We start from the raw sequence: 24,840 nt of genomic DNA, 5'->3' as shown, positions 1-24,840 counted from the left end.
AAACTATTGTTTACTGATTCTGGGTTCCTCTTTCCTTATTTCAATGGAAAGAAGATGCTCCACTATTGTGGTCTATGCATTCTCCTATCTAGCCTCCCCAGACCTTTGCGCTTTCCCTACTTTCCATCATTGGAATGCTAACCAGCATGTTTTCCTGTCTCTGATGCACTGAAGCTGTGTCTGCGCTAAGGCTGGCTATGTCTAAACTTAAAACATGACAGCAGCACAACTGTAGGGCTTCAGTGTAGATCAGGGGTTGGCAACCTTTCAGAAGTGGTGTCCCGAGTCTTCATTTATTCAGTCTAATTTAAGGCTTCGCATGCCAGTAGTACATTTTAACATTGTTAGAAGGTCTCTTTCTATAAGTCTATAATATATAATTAAACTATTGTTGTATGTAAAGTAAATAAGGTTTTTAAAATGTTTAAGATGCTTCATTTAAAATTAAATTAAAATGCAGCGCCACCCGGACTGGTGGCCAGGACCTGGGCAGTGTGAACGCCACTGAAAATCAGCTCGCGTGCCACCTTCGCGTGCCATAGGTTGCCTACCCCTGGTGTAGACTTTGGTTTATTTACATAATATAAACAAGGCTTTAGTATGAGAACCTTGCCCCTGATACAAAACATGGAATTTGCTAAAATGAAGATACCTAAGATCTTGTCTACCAACTTTTTTGTGTGTTTGTGAAGCTAACAAAAGAATTCAATAAAATAAGACGGTGTATAGTTGCTTTAGCAACTGCCACATCATATAGTACTTGCATCACCTCTAGAATATGTAGCACATCTTAAAGAATTGCATTCAGTAATACTAGCCATGAGCGTGAGTAGTTTTCAATATTTTAATAAGGGGAAGTTAAAGGGATATAGCATTTTAAAAGACTGAAGTATCTGTAAGCTTGGTAGGCTCATTTCACCAGAGGTCAGAGGGTTTTTTAAAAAAAAATTAAAGATCCCACAAAAGAAAATCTAGTATGGATGTAATTTGCTAATATTTTACAAGAATTCGTTTAAAACTCCATCATAAGTTCCTGGAAATCACCTGAAATGGAAGGTTTCCTATGCTTATTTTTTATCACAAAACTGACATTTCCCCAAAGGCAACCCATTTACCAGAGCACATCTTTTCCATGTATGATGTTTCTGTTTGTGAATCATGCATCCAAATTTCAAGCATGAAGGTACAGGGGGGAGAAATGCAGGACCACATGACACCTACATAACTTAACACCTAACACCTTTTCTTTCATGTATACTTCCTCTTTAGAGATTTGTACATGGTTTGGTGTCTTTTGCTGGATGACATGAAGAATTGAGGTAGTGGTTTTAATCAGAATTACATTAAAGCAATGGCTGAGGAGTCAGAGAGTGGATGTTCTAAACATTAATTCTAATCATAATACTTTGTATTTCTGTAACAATGTTCATGAGTTAGTATTCACTATACTCTCTGAGCTATAGAAATATTATGATCCACCTTTACACATGTGGAAACAGAGGTGTGGAGAGGCTATCTAATCTACCCAAAGTCCCACAGCAAGTCAGTGGCAGAGCTGGGAACAGAACCCAGATCTCCTGCCTCCCAGTCCTGACCTTTAACCACATAGGCTGGGCTTACAACAGAGCGAGCCGAACAAGACAGACTGAAGTAAATTCCACATCTCTGAGAACTTTTTTTCATATGATAATTTCTTATGTGGGTAATCAGACTTGAAAATATAATTTGACAGAACTGATATAAAAATAAACTAAATTTCTGATTCCCTTTTAGAACAGAGGAGCAATGAGGAGGAAAGAGAGCAAAACATAAACTTACAGAATTTAAGAGGAAGCAGTTACTTTAAGGACCAGTTGTCGTTTTTAGGTCACCGCTGACATCTCTGAATATAATTTTCATGTGAAGTGCATGGCAGGGCTTGTATGTGCTTGAAGAAGCTACATTTTCACAGCAGGAGACCAAATCAGAATGAAGCAGTCAGATGCAGGTGCACAGTAATAGAAGCAGGCTATTTACCCTGAAGCTTGAGTACTGGGCCAAGAAAGCAGACGCACTCTAGCTCCAGCTCTCTCTCTCTCCCCCTCTCTCTCTCTCTCTGGTAGCTGTGCCAAAAGTATTCATAAGGGGACCAAATAATTGTTGTTCAGTTGTATTTAATGAGATGCATTGCCCACTGCTCAGCGACTGAGGCACTTTCTTTTGTTGTGCTAATTAGGTACTATTAGAGCTGGCTGTCCTTTACTTATACCTAATCCTTCCTGCTTGCTCATCCTCAAGCCAGGCTGGCAAAGGGTTGAAAGACGGAGGTTTATACTGCATGCATCTGTTGTATAAACCTGTTTTAAACTCTTAAATAGTGTAGTGGTAAGAGGCATAGTATGTGTAGCATGTGTGTACAGTCTATATGCACATCTCGGGAAATAAAATCATTGCAATTTAACATTTAGAGGCTGATCTGTCTAATAAAGCTAGTCTAAAAGTGCCTTATTTTTGGATCCTAAGCATGCCATTTTTGTTCATTTGAATTTACAATGAAATAAAATGTGAAAGCTTGGTAAAGTTTGACTACTTTGTGCTTGGAATTCCAGCTTGTCCTAATGAGAGCTGGTACCTTGACTGTGCCCAAAGCTCTTATCAAAATAGCAAACAACCTGAAAAATGTAAGTAAGGAAAAATTACTGACTGATGTAAAGCATAAAATGGCAGTATTTTGCAGTGTTGGGGCTAAGCTGCCAAAATGATCTAATTAGTTTGGTGAGCTCAGTAGTGTCCAGTGTCTCTGTTTTTGTTTTTTAAATGCATGAAATTTGTTTCAAAATACAGCTTTCATTCTCTTTGTAAAAGGTTGGTAGTCTGTTTTCCTAAATAATTAAATTCTTGTTTTAGTACATAAGGCAGCATGCTCTGGAGCAGCGGTCCCCAACCTTTTTGGCACCAGGGACCAGTTTCGTAGAAGAAAAAATTTCCGCGGACCTGTGGGATGGTTTTGGGACGATTCAAGCGCATTACATTTATTGTTGTACTTTTATTTCTATTATTGTAATATATAATGAAATAATTATACAACTGACCATAATGCAGAATTAGTGGGAGCCCTGAGCTTGTTTTCCTGCAACTAGACGGTCCCATCTGGGGGTGATGGGAGACAGTGACGCCCAAAGTGTGTTGCTTATGTCCAGTCTACTCCGTAATCTCGTTTTGGTTGCTGTCACTGCAGAAAACCCTGCTTCACAAAGATAGGGTGTTGAAAATGGAAGTAAGCTTTTCAGTGCTTTTGTGGAAATCTCAGGATATTCCGCCTTGACTTTAATCCAGAACATATGGAGATTTGAAGTCGTCTCAAACATACTTTTAAGGCCACCGTCATTTGTGATCTCAAGCAGTTGATCCTCTTCTAGCACGGATAAAGTCGATTCACCTGGCTTATTCACAAATGGGTCGCAGATCCTTTCCTTCCCGGTTCGGGGGTCTTTTGTGGTTGGGAAGTAATGCTCAAACTCTTTTGAAGGCTGAGATAGGTGATCATGCACCAGCTGGGAAAAAGAAGGCCCTGGCTCAGTCTCTTTCAAAATCTCTGCTAATGTTTGAAATATGTAAAAAATCCCAGTGTTCACTCGTCGCCCCCATAATTCTAGTTTGGCTTTGAATGCAGCCATTTTATCTGCCGACTTGAACACAGTTGTCGTTCTCCCCTGAAGTGACAGATTGAGTTCGTTGAGCAGGTTGAATATGTCACACAAGTAAGCAAGTTTTATGACCCATTCTGTGTCACTGAAATGTGCTGCCCGTGGTGACTGTTTTTCTAAAAGAAATCTCTGGAGTGGCTCTCGTAACTCAAAAACTCTGGCCAGTGATCTACCTTTAGAAAGCCATCTCACTTCTGTGTATAAGAGAAGACGTGTGTGCTCTGCATCCATCTCCTCACAGAGCTGCGCGAACAGACGTGAGTTAAGGGCATGTACTTTAATGTGGTTGATAATTTTAATCACATCCTGCAAAACTTTGTTAAGTTCAGATGACATTTTTCAGCTAGCTAGCATTTCTCTATGGATGACACAGTGCGTAGACTCACATTCAGAAGCGACCTCCTTGACCCGAGTAGTGAAACCAGAAAGCCATCCAGTCATGGCAGCTGCTCCATCCGTGCATATAGAGACACAAAATGACCAATTCAGTTTTCCTGACATGTAATCATTCAAAGACTTGAATAGTTCTGCAGCTGTGGTGTTGGTTGGCAACAAAAGTGCACATAACATAACCTCATGCACATCCTCCTGAAAAATATATCGCACAAAAACAAGCATTGTTGCCTTGTTGTCAACATCGGTAGACTCGTCAACCTGGATTGCGTACCACGGTGACTCATTCACCCTCTCTAACAATTGTGCCTCAATATCCTCTGCTATTTCATCAATTCGTCTAGTTATGGTGCTAGCCGAAAGAGGAACACGTGCCACCTTTTGAACTACAGCCTCTCCTAAAAGTTCACGACAAATGTCCTTAGCAGCAGGCAGGATCAACTCTTCACCAATAGTAAAGGGCTTCTTAGCTTTAGCAATGCGGTTAGCCACTAAGAATGATGCTTTCAGTGCAGACACATTTGATGAAGTGGTGGCCTTCAGTAATTGCTTCTGTTCTTCGTGTTCACGTTTTTTTCTTTTGAAAAACTCCAAAGGCTTGTCTTTTAATGCAGGGTGCTTGGTCTCCATGTGGCGAAGCAGTTTTGAAGGTTTCATGGCTTCTTTGGATAGCCGGTCGCCACATATTATACAAAGCAGGCATGGAGAATGTGAGTCACCTGTTGCAATGAACCCGTAATTTAAGTAGGACTCTTGGTATTTTCTTTTAAATGCAGCTTTCTTTTTGTTGGCCATCTTAGAGTCTTCTGCTGTCTCATCATTGGGTCTTTCCCCCTTTTCAAAGAAGCTTTGCAGCGACGTTTGTTTTTTACTCATTTTGGCCAGGGTTAGCTTGTGGGCTTACCAAAACTGTGCGGGAAAGAGGCACGGACGGAAGTGGTAAATAAAATAATGGGCGGGCCACGTGCGGACTAATATAAGTGTCGGATTCTGACTTAAAGCCTGCCACCAGATGCAGCTGTACAATTGAAGTACATCAACTCACTTGCCACTATAAAGCCTGCCACCAGATGCAGCTGTACAATTGAAGTACATCAACTCACTTGCCACTATAAAGCCTGCCACCAGATGCAGCTTAATTGTCACTTGCCACTCACTGATAGGGTTCTGATATTAGTCTGCAAGCGATTGATTTATTATGGTCTCTGTGCAGTGAAACCTCTGCTAATGTAATCTGTTTTTGCAGCCGCTCCCCAGCGCTAGCATCATGGCCTCAGCTCCACCTCAGATCATCAGGCATTAGATTCTCATAAGGAGTGCAAAACTCCCTCCATCGCATGCGCAGTTTACAGTAGGGTTCGTGCTCCTATGAGAATCTAACATCTGATAGAAGGCGGAGCTCAGGCAGTAATGCGAGCGACGGAGAGCGTCTCTAAACACAGATGAAGCTTTGCTAGCTCACTCACCGCTCATGTCCTAGCCGCTCATGTCCTGCTGTGCACTCACCGCTCATGTCCTGCTGTGCGCTCGGTTCGCGGCACGGTTCCTAACAGGCCATGGACTGGTACCGGTCCGCAGCCCGGGGGTTGGGGACCCCTGCTCTGGAGGACTATGTATGGGACTAGGAAACTCCTGAGTTGTGGTCTTGATTCTAACACTTGTTCACTGTGAGGCCTTGGAAGTTTCACTTAATCTCTGTTTCTTCAATTGTAAAATGGATCATAGAGGTGTTGCTAGAATTAATAGGTTAATGTTTGCATGATTCTGAAGATGCCAAGCCCTATGTGGGGTTAATATTTTGATGTTATGCAAATATAATTTATCATACAAATATAATGTAGAAAACAACAAAGGGGAAATCCAATGCTGGAAGTGGCCAGCATTGATGATACCTCCTCCACACCCTCATCCCAGCAAGACAGAGGTCATCTTATAAGAGTTCTGAAAGGGAGGAAGTAGACACTTGTTGTTCAGGTCAGATTTATACACAGCTTTTGTACTAATTTAACTATGTTGGTGAGGGATGTGATTTTCTCAAAATAGTCACATTTGTATAGCCGCCAGAGTTGTCGCAGTTATATTGATATAAAGGTGCCTTATATTGGTATAGTTTATTTCCCTTCCCATATGATATTAGTTGTATTTCTATAAAGCATCTTTATACTGATATAATCATTAGACTAATATAATTGCATCCATGCTGGGGGTTGCACCACTTGACCTATTCCACTTTCAAACTGGGATAGTTAAAGCAGTACAAAAATTGCGTGTTGACAAGCCCCTGGAAAACACTGATGGTCTCTGTCAGAGGTTCTGGCACCAGCTTTATAAATGGAGACGTTGATGTCGTACAAACTGGAGAAGCAGCATTGGATTGCAGAAAACAGAGGATGGCAGTAGAGAGAGTGTGGGGGAAACATGGACTGAAGGAAAAAGGAACTTAGTATGTTCGGTCACATATTTCTATGGAGAGAAATTGTTAAGAAATCTTTGACATGTTGCCTTCATTCCTCGTAGCTTTGTGCACACGCTTGCGCTCTCTCTTGCCGCCTGGCCTCCACCCGCTGTAATGGGAAGAGTGAGCAGCTAAGATGCTTAAATGAATACCACAAAATGCTTAATTATAGTTCCTGAGAAATTTGGTCTCTACTGGCTAAAGATAACTTTGGCCCCTAAGAAATAGATGCAATAATTTGAAAAAGGATTTAGGGGATGGGATGTAAGAATGCTCCTTTTCATGAACATCATTATTAAAATGTTTATTAATGATTTAAATATTGAGACATTAGAACAATTTACACTGAAAAGTAGGGACATTCTAAACTATGTGTTGCTTAAATTAGTTTAGGCTTTCTGGTAAAGAGGGCTAAAATATTCTTGCATCTATTTATCAGAATACTCTGTTATCACAACAAAAGCTTGCGGTAGAATTTCTGTTAACGGTTAGTATTTCAAAATACCATATACAAAGGAAACGTTTTTTTTCTATGGGGTCTAAACTCTGTCAAAACCATTGCTCTGTAATTTTGGGGGTCAAAGGGCCTGAACCAACCGCCACTGAAGTCAACAGAGAGACATTCACTGACTTCAGTGGAAATTGGATTGAACCCTACCAAGATTTTGTCAGTGTAAGTCACTGGAGATGGCTATCAATAACTTTCTTTGCAGTATATTATAAGGCCTTGTTTTATGACAGCATTGTACAACATACAGAAATGCAGGCGTTCTTAAAACCTTTCTAAAAATTACTTTTAGCCCAAGAGAGGCTGTTTAAACATCCCCACCCCCCAAAAAAGCGCAGCTTTGCGTGAGCCTGAGAAAAGAAGAATGCATAAACAGTCAGAAGAATTACTGTATTCCCTGAAGAGCATGCATCACATGCTCTGGCTGTTGTGAGTGATTAATCAAAATGGAAAGGTTATAATTTTCATTAACTAAATAGGAATAGGACCATACTTTTTTTCCCAAGTGTAATTACAGTGGTTCATTGGTGACATTACACTGCACTAATTAGTCTAAAGGGGTATATGGGGTCAGTCTTTTGCAGTGACACTAGAAATATTATTTCATTGTTTAAGGTCAGAACCTTGTATTTAACATATTCCGAGCAGCTTTGATAAAAACTAACCTGACTAAAGCGAAAAAAGATGTTTGACATTTCCCACCATTTATTCATTTTAGAAAATCGGTCAGCTGAAAAAATTGCATTTTATGATATTCAAAAAAGGAAAAGCTGGGTTACAAAATTATTGTGTCACAGTTTATTGTAGGATGAACAAAATGATATATAAGTTTATTGAAATAATTTGGTTACCTGGTATGAGATTTATAAACTGCCTGGCAACTGTTGTGTGTAGGAGGGGATTAGAGCAGTAGTGCTTGTTGAACTCTCTGTGCATACAGTGTAACTGAGAAATTAGCATTTGTCTCACACAAGTTGTCTGGCAGGTCTGCTACTGCTGCTGTTGCTATTTTTCAAACTGTCTGCAGGAAACAGTGAAATCTTGCTCCAGTAAGATTCCTGAAGTCTTTCTAAGCCAAAACTCCAGGGCAAATATTTAGTTCCAAATATTGGGTAAGAATTGTTCCTGAGTAAGTTGCAGAGTCATTTTCTAGACTCCAGAAGTCAGCTTTCTCATATACTTTTGAAAATAGACAAGAGGAGAAAAACAATAATAAAAATACTAGTTTTCATTTATGAGTACATACGTGAAAAGGCAGCAAAGATGACTGTTATGACTTCTGACTTGTTATCCACCTATTTAAATCTTTCAAAGGAGAGGTAAAACTGAGTATTCACAGTATGTTGGACAAATTTCAGTTTTGCTAGCTACACTCTGCCTACTTATATTTCTCCTTTATTATAATTGGAATACACTGTGCTCATTTTCTGTCTTAAAATGTGTGACCATGTAATGCTGTAGTTCCCATATGCCCAGCAACATAATTGATTAAATACAACTTTGTATTTTCTCCTCTTTTCCCCATGTTCGCTAGAATTTTGAACATATTAATTCTATGACTACCCTGTGGATCAAAGGGGCCTATGTTCATTGTGCCCATGTATGCTCCTGACGGCCTTGGTCAGAACAGCTGGCAATGCATGTATGAAAAAGCCACGGCTTATTTCAAATGACCAAAACCATTGTGTTCTCTACTAAATGATCAAAAACTTTGTGTTCTCTACAATTATTTTTCACATATGAATAGTGATGCTTTTTCCCCCTCCAATTAACAATGTCTAACTCTGCCTTATAACTTTTTAAGTTGATTTATCTGTTAGCACAGAAATTCTTAATTACAGCAACAAAGATGACTTTCAGTTCCTTCATTCCTCTGCATTTATTCCCAAGAAATTGCCCACTCAAACAACAGCTGCCATCCTGAAGGCTTTGGCTTTCCTTTGGGCTGATGTTATTCACATATGTTATCCTTTGACTGCAGTCTCTTGTCCAATTTCTCTTCCGCTGCTGTCCTTTTTACACTGCACCTGCCCATCCCACTCTCTCGAGGTATGATAAGAGGGTCCCAAAAGCAGCATTCATATGGCTCCAGCTGGAAATCCTCCAGCTCAGCCTTGTCTTGGACCCAAGGAAACAGAATGCTTACTAAACCACCTGACATATGTGAGATAGTATGAGAACGTTAAGCAATTGGACTAGAACTGCCAATACCCAACAGAAGTTGGAGTAGGTTGATGTTGCTGTGGTGATATATCAGTACATTTTGACAGTAAGTTACGATGTTGGTAAACATTGCAGTACAATGTCAGGACATGAGTGACTGGTCATTTTTGACCTTCTTCAGTGCCATACAATGGCACAGTGTTGCCCCAAAAATGAGTACTGCTGGTCTGAAGCTTCCTCCCACTCTTTGCAAAAAGATGTACTGTGAGCCCACTTCCTGCTGTAGTACTGCAAACCCATTCTGGATTCCCTTGGGGTCTTAAAATCATTGCCAGAAATTTCATGGAGACAACAGCTTATGTACCAAATGACTGGAGGATAGCTAATGTGATGCCAATTTTTAAAAAGGGCGCCAGAGGTGATCCCAGCAATTACAGGCCGGTAAGACTAACTTCAGTACTGGGCAAACTGGTTGAAACTATAGTAAAGAACAGAATTGTCAGACACATAGATGAACATTATTTGTTGGGGAAGAGTCAACATGGTTTTTTGTAAAGGGAAATCATGCCTCACCAATCTACTAGAATTATTTGAGGGGATCAGCAAGTATATGGACAAGAGAGAATACAGTGGATATAGTGTACTTGGATTTTCACAAAGCCTTTGACAAGGTCCCTCACCAAAGGCTCTTAAGCAAAGTAACCTGTCATGAGATAAGAGGGAAGGGTCCTCTCATGGATCAGCAACTGGTTAAAAGATAGGAAACAAAGGGTAGGAATAAATTATCAGTTTTCAGAATGGAGAGAGGTAAATAGTGGTGTCCCCCAGGGGTCTGTCTGTACTATTCAACATATTAATAATGATCTGGAGAAAGGGGTAAATAGCGAGGTGGCAGCATTTCCAGATTATACAAAACTACTCAAGATAGTTAAGTGCAAAGCAGACTGCAAAGAGCTACAAAGGGATCTCAAAAACTGGGTGACTGGGCAACAAAATGGCAGATGAAGTTCAACATTGATAATGGCAAAGTAAAGCACAGTGGAAAACATAATCCCAACTACACATATAAAATGATGGGATCTAAATTAGTTGTTACCACTCAAGAGAGAGCTCTTCGAGTCATTGTGAATAGTTGTCTGAAAACATCCACTCAGTGTGCAGTAGCAGTCAAAAAAAGCAAACAGAATGTTGGGAATCATTAAGAAAGGGATAGATAAATAAGACAGAAAATATCATATTGCCTCTATGTAAACCCATGATATGCCGACATCTTGAATACTGTGTGCAGATGTGGTCACCCCATCTCAAAAAGGCTATATTCTAATTGGAAAAGGTACAGAAAAGGGCAAGAAAAATTATTCAGAGTATGGAACAGCTTCTTTATGAGGAGAGATAAGATTGAGACTTTTCAGAGACGACTAAGTGGGTATTTGATAGAGGTCTATAAAATCATTACTTTGTGGAGAAAGTAAATAAGGAAGTGTTATTTACTCCTTCTCAGAACACAAGAACTAGGGGTCACCCAATGAAATTAGTAGGCAACAGGTTTAAAACAAACAAAAGGAAGTATTTCTTCATACGACGCACAGTCAACCTGTGCAACTCTTTGCAAGAGGATGTTGTGAAGGACAAGACTACAACAGGGTTCAAAAAAGAACTAGATAAATTCATGGAGGATAGGTCCATCAATGTCTGTTAGCCAGGGTGGGCAGGGATATTGTCCCTAGCCTCTGTTTGCCAGAAGCTGGGAACAGGCGACAGGATGGATCACTTGATGATTGCCTGTTCTGTTCATTCCCATTGGGGCACCTGGCATTGCTCGCTGTCGGAAGACAGGATTCTGGGCTAGATGGACCTTTGGTCTGATCCAGTATGGCCGTTCTTATGTAAGTAGAAAGCTCTCTGTTCATGGGAAGTGTTCCCTATAATCTCATTACACTGACAGTTGTTTCCAGTGGCCTTTAGACATGCACTTGCAAAACCCTTCTGGGGATTTGAATTGGATAATTGTTACACTGAGAGAAAAATAGCATGGAATATTTGGGGTCATAGTATTGTTACATTAGATCTGTTTTACTAAAACTTTAATTCTAGCATTATTTGTAATTACAGAATTCCCTGAGAACCATTGATAAATACTTAAACTGTGTTATAAATAACTCTCAAACATTAAAATGTGTACAAACAAGCACAGTTTTCTCCCTGTAGGAGTCTCTCTGCCCTAGTCTCTACCAGCTCTTAATCCATGAATATTTCTACTAATTTTTAAAGAAGATCCAAAAATTATGTTTAGTGTGTTTTTTCTTCACTACTTGAACTGTGTAAATTCAGTCAGTTTATCTGGGTCTTTCTAGCTTTCTCAAAGTGATTGTTTCATAGAAGGACCTCACAGTTTTTGTGTAACAGCCATTTCTCAGATGTGGTGGAAGTGATTTTCTTTAAGTGACAGGTGGTCTTTAATGGAGCTTTGTTTACATATACTAAATGCTTAAAAGCTAGAACATGGTGACGAGTCTCAAAATGGGGGATAAGAATAAAAGCAATAAACAAATTGCTGAGAAGCAGTAATTCGAAGAATGCATTTGTCAAACAAGTCAGAAAAAATCCAGTCTACATTCAGATAAAACGTTCAGCTACAGTTGGCCCAAGCTAAAAACATGGATACTAATATCCCTGAGCTAGGGAAAAGTCCAGATCTGAACTTCTTAAGGCAGTGTAAGAATGCATCAAACCAAAACCACTCATTCAAACACCTCTGAACTTTGAGAAAATTCAGGTCTTGATCTATACTTGATTACTCAGGCCTATCTGTAAATACACTTGGCTCCCCATGCTCAACTTTTTGGCAATGTCATAAAATATGATTGGTGCCTTTTAAAAGATATTATTCACAATGGGCCATGTTTGGAGATAATAAATATGTGATAGCTTTTTTTTCCAGTGATTATGCTCCCTTGAATGTTATTGAATCTGTGTGTTTTGTTAAAAGATTTCCTCCTCATAGTCAGTCTTCTTAATCCAGGAGTGAAAAACTGTGATGACTACACCTATTGCCATGGGAACGAATATGATGTCACAAATACAGCATTGTGATATCGCTGCGGAGGGAGGAAGAAGATGGGCTGTGAAGGAATAAACCATTTTTGTTTTGTGTAGAAAATGTGGTTAAAGAATTCTGAAAAATGTGAAAGGTGAATGGACTTGTTTTGTGCTGGTATATCTGGAGGTTTTCCACAGTATCACAGTTCCTCATCACTCACAGATGGTTATTACTAATTCATTGTATCATTATGAAATTTCAACAAATTTGGATCTGGCAGCAGCCTGTGTCTAGCTCATTTTTACAAATTATTGCAAATAATACAGAAAGCTGCTGGGGCTTTGTTTGCTTTTGTGGGGTTGTGGAAAAAGGTGTATGTCTAAAATATTTTGATTTCTGACACCCTATTCATAATGAGTGAAAAAATCAGATTGACTTTTTGCATTAAAGTTTCACATTTGAACAACGTGTATATTACACCATGCATTTTCAAACTATGTTAATTTAATGTAATCAAATGGTCAATATTATCTTACAGGCAGTTTAATGTATTTAATTTTCTTGTTTTAGCTGCTAAATTAGCCAAAGGCACTCTGTTAAATTCAAGAGGAAGTTTCTGGAGGCATCCTCCTTCAGGGAGTATTTTATGGGTTTTACTCTCAGACTCAACTCTTTACCTTTCTATTTTCCAGGTTGGTGAGAGACAGAGAGTTCTGGTGACAGAAGAATCTTTTGATTGCCAGTTTTATGTTGCTCACAATCAATTCTACGAGCAGGTACTGTAAAATAAATAAACAAAATTAAAATCTCAATAATGTTCTTTTTACTTTCTGGTAATCTCCCTAAACAAGGCCAACAGTAAAAGTGCTACAGTTCAAAACAAAGGCAAAGGAGAAAATTCTGCCTGCCAAGAGGGGTACAACTATCTAGACTCATTAATGGGAGATTCTGGATCGTGGTGTTTTGTAGCTGTGAAAATACCATAAATGAATTAAAATATACGTAATGGATATTTGTGTACATGGATACACATAAAAACTGATGATTTTCAGTAATCTTTCAGATAGCACTTCTGGACACTGCAATTTGGCAAAGTCTTTGTTAAAAAAGAATAGAAAAAAGGCAAGAAAGATCTTGATTCAGAAGGAGCTTTTACCTCTCGTGTTTAGACTCATAGCACTTCAATCTTAAATATATGCAATTTGTTTTTAAGTATTTGTTTGCAAATGAAACCCTTCCACATAGAACACAACCCTTCTGAACTAAAATACCCGCCTCACAAAATTATCAGCATTACTTAAATGCAGATAATAAGGGTTAATTTAGTTTTCTTGCAATTGTCTGTATTTCAGTTAGTTTTTGCAAAAAAAAAAATGTTAAGCTAGTATTCCTTTCTTTTACTGCCATATAACATTGCAAGCACCTGTCTAATTTTCTGCATAGTGTATGGAAGATCTCTTTCAGCATTGTGTCACCACTTGACCTTCAACCTTGGGTGCCTTACAGTGCTTTGCTGCTGTAGATCCCAGCCTGGGATTCTCACAGCAAGCCTATAAGCATGCAGGTCACACCCTGAGTGTCTGTGTACTAGATAGCCCTGGCTTGCAGCTCTAACCCTAGCAGCCTGTCTACAGCCCCACTGATTTTCACCAGCCCTGGTTACAACCAGCAGGATGATCCTAACACACTCCCAGTCCTGAATTTCCCCAGAACCGTGTGTCCTGAAGTGTTTGGCCCTCATTTGGACCATTCAGAGAAATAATAAGGTTCATTGCTGCTTTAAAGATACAAAAGCACATTACAGCTTATTATCTTAAGGGGCGGGAGGGATACAACCTTCCCTTCAAGCACAGCACTGAGATGGTTTATAGTAAAAATAAAACACAGTCATTAACAAAATATAGGTGTTCAAATATAAGGAAAGAAGATAGTTACTAGTAAAATGCTTTCTAGTGGCTAAGACTTGACTTGACTTAAGCTGCAGTCTTTGTTCAAGGTAGATTTCTTGCCAATCTTCCTTTTGGCCACCCATGGGTAACTTTCTCTCAGTCAGGACCTTCCACAGAAACACAAGGGACTGGTTTCTCTTATCTTTATAGGTAAAAGATCTTTGCCTAAGCAAGTTTCTCATTCAGTTTCCATAGACTTCAGTCCCCCCTTGGTTGAATTATCCATCTTTCTCAGCTTGCAAGAGCTCTGTAACCTTGTGTCTGTCTAATGATGGATACCAAAGATGGCTTCTGTCTTTCTCATATCTTCCAAAGTTCAGTTACCTTTTTGGAAGAGGCAGGATGACCTCATGCTGCTGTTTCCTTTGTGTGGGATTCCCATCCCCTTGTTTGTAAATGGACTTCCATAGTTTTGATTCTACCATGCTTAATGTACATAGAAGACAGGTAAATAGCTGTGCCATTCCCTCCTGTATGAGAGAGACCTTTTTCTTCCTTTGTTGGACACAGAATGTAAAGCCTAATATCAATGAATATCTATAATTCTTTATGTAGTGTTAATACATACATTTTACAATAATATTAATCAGTTTGTCATGGGCTTTCATAGAATATGTCATTCAATAAGCTTTTATAATACAGTTATATTGTATACAATTAGTTGATTCAATTGCTTATGACTTAAGGTTCAGACACTCTGCTTTTATAGCCCAGAGAAAGTTTCTTTTCCCTGTTGAAAGCTGTCTCCTTTCCCACTTGTTAGCTTCATAGCTTTGTATACCTAGATCTAGGGCAGACCTGTTTACTAACTCCCCTTGATATGCCTGGTTTAAATACACTTTAGTCATAAGCCCAGCATATATCCATAATTCTTAATACACACTGTGTACACGCATCATTTTTAAACACATAAGAAGCAGGAAGCCTGCCAAACAATCAGTGGGGTCACTGGATGATTGAGGTGCTAAAGAAGTACTCAAGAAAGACCAGGCCATCGTAGAGAAGCTAAATTAATTCTTTGATTCAGTTTTCACTGCAGATGATGTGAGGGAAATTCTCACACCTGAGCCAGTCTTATTATGTGACATTTCTGAGGAAATGACCCAGATTCAGGTGTCAATAGAGGTGGTTTTGGAACAAATTGATAAATTAAACAGTAATAAGTCACCAGACTAGATGGTATTCACCCAAGAGTTCCGAAGGAACTCAAATCTGAAATTTCAGAATTACCAATTGTGGTATGTAACTTATCACTTAAATCAGCCTCTGTACCAGATGACTGGTGAATAACTAATTGCTGGCAATTTTTTTTAAATAAAGGCTACAGAGTCAATCCTGGTAATTACAGGCCCATAAGTCTAACTTCAGTACCAGGCAAATTGGTTGAAAAAGCAGCATTATCAACTCATAGATAAACATGATATGTTGGGGAAGAGTCATCATGGCTTTTTAAATCATGCCTCACCAATCTATTAATATTCTTTGAGGGGTCAACAAACCATGTGGACACGGGTGATCCAATGGATATAGTGTATTTGGACTTTCAGAAAGCCTTTGACAAGGTCTCTCACCAAAGACTCTTAAGAAAAGAATCATGGGATGTCTACACTGCAGTGTAAGCCCAAGCTTAGTAGAACTCAAACTTGCAGGCCCTGGGTTTCTTAACCTAGGGCTTGAGTGTCTACACACATTTGTAACCCAGGTTAGGAGTTGCTGAACTCTGGAGCCTGGGGCTCCAGAGTCTACACTGCATTATGTAGGCCCGAATCCAACCACCCATATCCGAAACTTTCTAGCACCCTCCCAAAATGTGGCTGCTCTAGCCCTTTGTTCATGGTGCAATGTGGGAAAACTTGATTGTCCACCAAACTTGACTGTCCAGAGGACAAAAAAAGTTGACCCATGGGATTGTGGAATTCTTTTAGCAGACTTGCAGAGCATGAGTCCAGTGGTGCTACACCTACACTGCAAAGCAAGAGGGCTTGACTGCTGGGTCCTGGCTTGACTAAAGCTCAGACCCTCCACCTCCACGGAGTCCTGGGACCCTGGGTCTGAGCCCTGAGTTACTGCAATTTGTGTGAAGATGGAAAGGGGTTAAGCCTGAGCCTGAGTGCAAACCCTGGGCTTATGTTGAAGTGTAGACATACCCTTCTACAAGAGGCCACAATCAAGATATGGGTGAGGCTCTGTATAAACACATATGGACATTGTTTATGCCATGAAGATCTTACAGCTGAAGAACCAATAGGTTATCATGTAATAAAGAGATGAAAAAAGAAAGAGTTAGAGACATCTAGTATAGTTATCTTGAGCAAGTAACCTTCGGAGGTGTTTGGATTTGATTCCTGATCTAAATTTTGCAGCTCACACCCACCTCTTTTGTCTGCAAAAGGTATTACTCAGGCAGTTAAGTATAGTTAAAAAAAGCAGATCTAATGCTGAATAGCTCTTTAGGAGTACAAATGGGAGATATTACTAAACAGATATGTTTTTTAGGGGGAAGTAGAGCATGCAGGTGAACGAGATTTGAGTTTTTCAGATTTCACACTGACCTTTCACCAAAACTCTGCTTTCTGAATGAAATCTGTGGTGACTTGAGTCCTAAGACATTCACCATAGGAAATGTGTCTGTACCATCTGAACAATTTCTTTTAAAGGTTCTCGTGCCAAAGGACCCTGAATTCATGGGTAAAATGGTAGAAGTGGACATTTATGAAGCAGGGAAACATTTCATGAAGGGACGGCCAGTGTCAGATGCCAATGTGTTCACTCCATCCATCACCAGACCACTAGCAAAAGGAGAGGTTTCCGGTATAACAGAGGTGAGTAAAAGACATTTTCTGCTTTACTACACCAGTAAAACAACAGCTGTTCAAGAATAATGATTCCAGGCTCTGTTTCTGTTTTCCTTTATAGTTCCCTTTTTATGTATGTATGAAGTTTTAATCTTCTGATAGTTTGAAATCTGAATTTAAAAGATGTTTTTGCTAATGCCCATAGCTTTATTTTTTTGCCTGTAAAGACAATAATAAACTTGTTTCTTGTTGCAGGATGTAACACGAGGAAAGAAATTATTAGCAGGGAAAAGATTCAACACCAGTGATTTATATAATCTAGTATATCTCTAACCTAGTAAACTTTAGGAAGGAATTGTATATTTTTCTTTACCAAAATATTTGTAATATAGAATACATTAATTTTAAGCCTGTATTAAAATACCTCAATGTACATCTTTCCAGAGGTTCAGATTCCACCAGTGGAGAAAAGTATTGTATACTTCTAACATATTCAGTTGAAGCTAGACAGCTGATTTAGTCGTGCAGAGAACATAAAACTTTTTTTCTTTTTTTAAATGTAACTTTATCCTGTATTCTATATCTTGGCAAATATGGCAGTTTACCAAGTGTCCTCTTACATGTCATGGAGCTCCTGTTGTAAAAGCTGATGGAGTGTGAAATGAGAATGTGTATCACATTTCTAGGCATCATTTGATGTCCTTTCTCCAGCAGAATTGTTAGGAGCTCCAAAAATATATGTAGCAGTAGTTTAGTGTATGGAAGAAAGATACCTGACAATTTATTTAGTCACCTTGCACCTTGCATCTGAAGAAGTGGGTATTCACCCACGAAAGCTCATGCTGCAAAACGTCTGTTAGTCTATAAGGTGCCACAGGATTCTTTGCTGCTTCTACAGAACCAGACTAACACGGCTACCCCTCTGATACTTAGTCACCTTGGTGCTTTTTCCTTTTTACAGTAAATTGTAGACAAGTATTAATAAGAAAAAACATTTCAGTCGTTACAGTGTGAGATGGTTGTTTTAAAATGGACACTTCTGGACTAATGCTCAGATAAGTTAGAATGATACCTTGAAGAGGTTTGGCTGTGGAAACACAGTACTACAGTGTAATAAATCTGTACGTGCAGTAATGTGTTTGACACATCATGAAACATAAGTAATAACTGGTGTGGGTGGGTGTGTGGGTGTGTGTGTGTGTGTGTTTGGGTTTTGGGTTTTTGGCCTGGCATAGGACTGTTAAGGGAGTAAACAGCCAAAATCTCACAGTGACTGATTGGACTTAACTACTTAAACACAGCTGGTTTTTTCATCACGTTTTTTAAAAATAATCCACTGAAACAGAAGCAGAGCTGTCATTAAGCTGAGTATGTGTTGCCAAAAGCTTGTAGCATGGGAATGAGCAGACTTGAATGCTGACTGATATTTTATATGTTAAAAGAGAGAGAAAAAAATTATTAGAACCAACATGATTCAAGTGGTTTCAAAACAACTGCGGAGATACAGGCAAGGTGCAAAGTTCTCAAGTGATGTGCTACTGCCATTTGACCAGCTCCTGTACTGTCCAAATGCAAGGCAACAACAGGGATATGAAACCCTAAATGGCTTTCATAACTTTTTTGGCTGATTGAGTTTGTTCCTTTAAAGAGTCATATTACTTATAGTTTCTTTATTGGACATGTTAAGAAAAGACGTCAGGACCTAGATCTGTAGCTACCTGTGTCATCTTCAATAGTGGGAAGCTAAATCTAACGGTTTTGAACCAGGCTTCAGACATTTTCTACTTCCTGCAGTTAGTTCAGCATTTCCCACTAATGGATGTATCTCTAATACTCAGGAGATGATTCTGGTACTTTCTTTACTTACTCTGCTAGGAAATACATAGGATGGCACTCTGTTGGGTTTTTTCTTTATCGCTTTTACACCTCTAGCTCGATATAACGCTGTCCTTGGGAGCCAAAAAATCTTACCGTATTATAGGTGAAACCGTGTTATATCGAACTTGCTTTGATCCACCAGAGTGCACAGCCCCTCCCCCCCGGAGCACTTCTTTACTGCGTTATATCTGAATTCGTGTTCTATTGAGTTGCCTTATATCGGGGTAGAGGTGTACTTGGAAGAAAAAGATACTCTTAATAATTATTATTAGGTTTGGACGTTTGGCAAAAAATTGAGGGACAATTTTTTTCCCCCACAGATCAGCTTGAGAAAACCAATTCTAGCTTAGAATTTTTGTGCAAAAACTGCATGGCAGCCATCTTTGATGTCTTTGGCTTATGGAAAGAAAACAGGGAGATGTATGTTTGACTGTGTGTTGCTCTTTACATTTATAATATGTTATATTCATATGTATGCACACAACAGATTGGGGGGATGGACACATCTTGGAAAAAATATATTCTGATTCTGCCTCTGGAAGTGGAACAGGGCTCTGCAACCTCAAGAGATCAAAAATCATGATATTGACCCCCAAAATCATAAAGGTTTTTTGTTTTGGTTTTTTAATCAGGTCATGTTTTTAGTGCATCTTTTGTCTCAACTCTCCTCTACTTTTCTGCCAAAGTCTGTGTTAATTTCTGGTCGAAAAGTCAGCCTTTAATGCACACAACTATAGACGCCTCTCTCTGGCCGCTGACATGGAGACTCCACTTACCCTTTCCTTGACCCTAAGATAGAGGAACAGCCATTCATTTCTTATTATTGTTTTGAATCTCTCCCCTTCTAGTTTATTTTCTTTGATAAAAGAAAGAGTGGATGGTAAATAGCTTGAGAACCACTGAGCTACTTAATGTATCATGACTCTCACTCTCATATAGAATTTATAATATTTTTTAGGATTGATGAGTTACAGATATATATTAATTAAAGAACTTTACATTAATTCCTGCTTTCTGAATTTAACTGAATAGCATGTGGATAAGTATGTCACGAGGAGGGTCTTAGACAAAAATGAACATTGTATGCAACAGCAGAAGAGAAATATGCTTCTGCTTATGTAGTACTGCAATAAAAGAACAGATGACATTCACAAGTAAGTATGAAATAACTCATCAGTGTTAGCTAATGGGCAGTTGACCAGTAACCAGCCTCCTCGGGGAGCACAGTGTTATGTAATGTCTCTTCAATTAAATATTATTTAAAAAGAAGTGTTGTAAGTAGTTGTAATATTCCAAAATTGACAGTGTTTCAATGCAAATGCTTATTCATATAAGTGATAATGTCACAGTAAAAACAATATGGGCTTGGTTTAGCCTTCTGCAAGAAGCAGCACTTCCCAGACTTCCCACCCAAACTTTTCTGCCCCTGAGACTGGGCCTCGCACCCCACCCATGCAGACTCTACTTCCCCCTGCTCCGGACCCCCCTGCCACAACCCTTTCTTCTTCTTCAAGTGATTGCTCATGTGTATTCCACAATAGGTGTGCATGCTCGCCACGTGCACCAGTGCCAGAAGTTTTTCCCCTAGCAGTACCCGTAGGGGAGCACCTCAGCAACCCCTGGAGTGGCGCCTCCATGGCATGGTATAAGGAGCGCTATGCACCCTCCCCCTCTCCCCCCCAGTTCCTTCTTGCCGCCAGTGAAGGTGCTTCGGAACTGCTCTGTTCCAGCTTTGCTGTAGCTCGTCCCCAAAACTGCTTGTTCGTTCAGTGTATGGTACCTGTAGTTAGTTAGTAGTTTAGTTAGTTTTGTTTAGTAGAGCGCCTGGGCCAGGGCATGCTCCGCGCCCCGGGTTTTAAGTCGTGCGACACTTGTAGGCGATCTGTGCCACTGAGTGATCCGCACACAAACTGTCTGCGCTATTTGGGGGAAACCCAGCTCAGCGATTGCTGCAAGATTTGCAAGTCGTTTAAACCTCAGACAAAGAGAGAAGGGGACATTAGGCTCCAGGCTATTCTGGTGGAGTCGGCGCTGACCCCAGCTCCGGCGCACCACTCCAAGTCAGTACCGGGCACCACGGTGTCGGTGTGTGGTGACCCTTTGGCGCCATCGACCAGTTGGCACTGCTCCCCGTCCACGGGGCACACCAAGAAGGCTAGAAATAGGCCTTCTTTGCCATGGCCTGGAGTAAACCCGGGACAGAGGCTAGACCCATGTCGGGCAGTCCTCAATCCCCACTGGCCTCTAGGCCTCTGACTCAAGTTGAATGGAGTAGCCCAGCCCATTCAGAGCAGGCCTCCTTGGATGTCCAGATGCCCTCCACGCCAGAGGCCCTGCAGGTGGCCAAGGATGTTATGTCCATCCCGGTACCAGAAGCACCACCGATGTCGGCCCTGCACTCCAGAGGCAAGCTGCCACTGTGATCTGTGCAGTCACCCGTGGCTCGGTACCAGTCTCAGTCAAGCGTTCCCGACACCGTTCTCCGCTGAGAGACCGGTCAGGGCAAAGTCCACGTGGATTGCCCTCGACGCCCACCAGACTGGTTGGGTTCTGTCCAACCGAGACTCTCGGCACCGCTCCGCCTCGAGGAGCGAACACCGACGGGACTGAGGCAGACGTCACGTCGTCTCAGAGGGGTTATCACAGCCAGTCACGGCATGGACATTGACATCGTTTCCGTTTGGCATCCCGCTCCAGGACCCTGCCACGGCACCGTCTCCACAGCCCTGGGCATCGATCGCAAGCGTCTCGCTGTCTTGGGTCTGCCCGTCAGAGCCGATTGCAGAGCAACTGTTACTGATGGAACCAGTCCTCCAGCCAGGCCGAACAACCGGGTCTGCTGGTGCCACAGCAGGTGCAGTGGCACTGGGCCCTTTGGCTGGCCCAATGGTACCAGTGGGCACCGTGGCCCCCAACGCAGCCCCCAGTGGGGGCTCGCTTGGTGGCTGGAACCTCAGAAGGACCATCGGCCTTCCTCTCCAGACCTCCGAGGAAGGAGTCGGTGGGACGTTCCTGACCTCCGAGCCCCCATACATGGTGTTTCTTAAGGATAAGGTCCAGCTCCTCCCACACCCTTCGTTCCTCCTAAAGGTGATCTCTGCCTATCACATGGATCAGGACATTTTTCTGCCGGTCCCCTGCCCCAGGCCCCACGCGTCCAGTGAGGAGTGCCGTCTCCACACTGGATGAGAGATGGGCTCTGGTGTTCTACCTGGAGCGGACTAAGCCATTCAGAAAGTCCTCGCAACTGTTCATCACCTCAGCCAAGCGCATGAAAGGTCAGCTGACTCCACTCAGCGGCTCTCCAACTGGACCACTTCGTGCATCCGTACCTGTTATGACCTGGCGGGAATCCCTCTGCCACCAATTGTGACGGCGCACTCGACTAGGGCACAGGCCTCATTGGCTGCCTTTTTAGCCCATGACCCCATTCAGGACATTTGCAAGGTTGCCACGTGGTCTTCAGTTTACACGTTCACCTTGCACTGCACGATCGTCTCCCAAACCAGGGAAGATGCTGGGTTCGGTAGGGCTGTGCTCCGTCGTGAGAGTCTGTGAACTCTTACCCACCTCCAACAGATATAGCTTGGAATCACCTATTGTGGAATACACACGAGCAATCACTCGAAGAAGAAAAGACAGTTACTTTTTCCGTAACTGGTGTGCTTCGAGATGTGTTGCTCATGTCTATTCATCCCTCCCTGCGTCCCGTCTGTTGGAGTTGTCTGATAAGAAGGAACTGAGGGTGGGGGAGCACACAGTGCCCCTTATACCACACCATGGAGGCACCACTCCAGGGGTCACTGAGGCGCTCTCCTACGGGTACTGTAGGGGAAATACTTCCGGCACCGATGCACATGGCGAGCACGCACACCTATTGTGGAATAGACATGAGCAACACATCTCGAAGAACACCAGTTACAGAAAAGGTAACTGTCTTTTCGTTCCTCCTCACATCCCACTTTACCCTATTCCCCCAAATATGCCTCTCCGCTGCCCTTCCTCCCCCTCATCCTCCCCATCCACCTTTCAGTGTCTCTACTGCTTCTCACAATTCCCTGTGTCCTGTCTAGCCTCCTGAACCATACAGTGGCAGTCATTTTGCCTGTGGCCTGGCTTCAGTCTCAGTGAAAACAGTGAGCAGTAGTAGCTCACTTTATTAAGGGCAGCCTCACTGTCACATGCAACAAGACTGTAGGGACCTGGTAGCCATCTTGCTGGCTTCAGCCCCATTGACAGTAATAGGAGATAATCACCATATTGAATAAGAGAAAATTCATGGGTGGACAGCTTTTCGTCATGTTTTCATCAGACACATTAAAAAAAACCCTCAAAATCTCCACAGTTGCAATAAAATGAGGTGAGTTGGCAATATAGACTGTACCAGTTTTTGAAAGAGGAAGTGCAAAACTGCTGCATTTTTATTAGTTTTTCCACAATTACAACAAATTAACAGTATGTGGGATGGAGGAGAAATTTTAAATGATGCTTGTACAAAAATTCAAACTTACAGCCTTCTTCCCTCCTTCCTGCCCAACCCCTTCCACACACAAACAGGCTAAGCCAGTTTTGAGGTTCCAAGGAGTTGGCAGCTGTACGATGGTAACCAGCTGCCAGATGATTCTTTTATGAGCCATCAGACTGCTGTCACTCAGCATAACTGTCTCTTAGACAGCCAGAAGCTCTTGTAGTTAGAAGCCAGTATCTTGCAGCTAGCAATGCAAGCAGCTGAGATACCTAGGGGATTTGAGGTAGATATACATACAGTGTCACCAGTATTGGGCCCTCTTCTCCTTCTGTCAGTGGTCCTCTCATTGCAAATTTCTCTTCTCATCCTTTCACTGTCTGTTGGGATGGAGCAGGTTTTCAAGATGGCAGCCATTTGAAGAATCATCTGAATTTAAATTTAAATATAGGCAGTGTGGAGCAAGAGGAGTGAGTAAGAAGGATATAAGTCCCATATCAGTGAAGCACTTAAGCATATACTGATGTCCATTCCTATTCAGCAAAGCACTTAAGCACATGCTTAACTCCCAGATAAGTCAGTGAGACTTCAGTACATGCCTTAAAGTTAAGCACATGCATAGTGCTTTGCTGAATAGGATGGAGTGCTGACTTAGGGCCATGACAGTGGTGATTGATGGTTAAGGATATTACAGTGCAGTAGCAAAGTGAATATGTTCTCTATAGTGTACCATAAGCATTATTTAGTGTTATAGTCACTGTTTCAATGGACCCATCAAAAATATGTACTGTTTTGAAAGATTTTACTGTTTCCAGCAATACTCCCTCTTTCTGCTAAAAACAGAAGAATATTTCAAAACTATACACATATGCAAACAATATGACAAAGAATAATTTTTTACAATTGAAAACCTCAGAATGCAAAGTTACATGTAAAAGCAAGCTGCAAACCAGCCTGAACACAGAAAAACTGCATATAAATTGAATGATGGGAGAAACCTCAAACAGAACAGAGTATAGATGACTGTGTGAAACTGTTTGGAGTGGAGCTGGACTGCTCTCATGGGAAGAAGAAATAGAAGCCTGTTCCCTGCCTGCTGCATAACTTCCAGCAGTTTTCTTTGATTAGCTCATAGAGAACTCTCAAACTACAATGCAAAATTAGCCAAAATGGCTTCTGCTGTCCCACTTGACAAACATGGGTGAGACTCAGGCAATCAGGGAACCAAAGTCAATGTCATATAAGTTGTGACCAGTCACCATCTACCATGTTTAAACTTCAAAGAGGTCATGCAAAAATTTCACACAAACTTTCATAAAGATTTTACTATCATAAAATGTTCCTAATTTAGTAAATATTTTTGCCAACTCATAAGCAGACAAAGTTTGAAGGAATATTTCACCCAGCTGTTTTTGTTGCTTTTTTAAAAAAAATGTGTAAAAATACATCTCATGTATACATAAGTTGAATACATGTTGCTTAAGGATAATAAAAGCTTCCTCTCACAG

General features: G+C 41.0%; 1 protein-coding gene across 2 annotated transcripts in view; it reads left to right on the top strand.

Annotated features, from left to right (window-relative positions):
* The window catches only part of CDKAL1 (CDK5 regulatory subunit associated protein 1 like 1), a 636,289-nt gene that overhangs the window by 585,059 nt on the left and 26,390 nt on the right, over positions 1-24,840 (top strand). For both annotated transcript variants that reach the window (XM_045004929.1, XM_045004930.1), the window contains exons 14-15: positions 12,938-13,021; positions 16,852-17,016. In XM_045004929.1, coding sequence (XP_044860864.1) covers positions 12,938-13,021; positions 16,852-17,016 — 249 coding nt within the window. The remainder of the gene's footprint in view (positions 1-12,937; positions 13,022-16,851; positions 17,017-24,840) is intronic.

The sequence above is a fragment of the Mauremys mutica genome, chromosome 2 (assembly GCF_020497125.1).
Source record: "Mauremys mutica isolate MM-2020 ecotype Southern chromosome 2, ASM2049712v1, whole genome shotgun sequence".
Lineage (NCBI taxonomy): Eukaryota > Metazoa > Chordata > Testudines > Geoemydidae > Mauremys > Mauremys mutica.
Note: the sequence above shows the minus strand (reverse complement) of the source record. Positions and strands in the feature narration are given on the sequence as shown.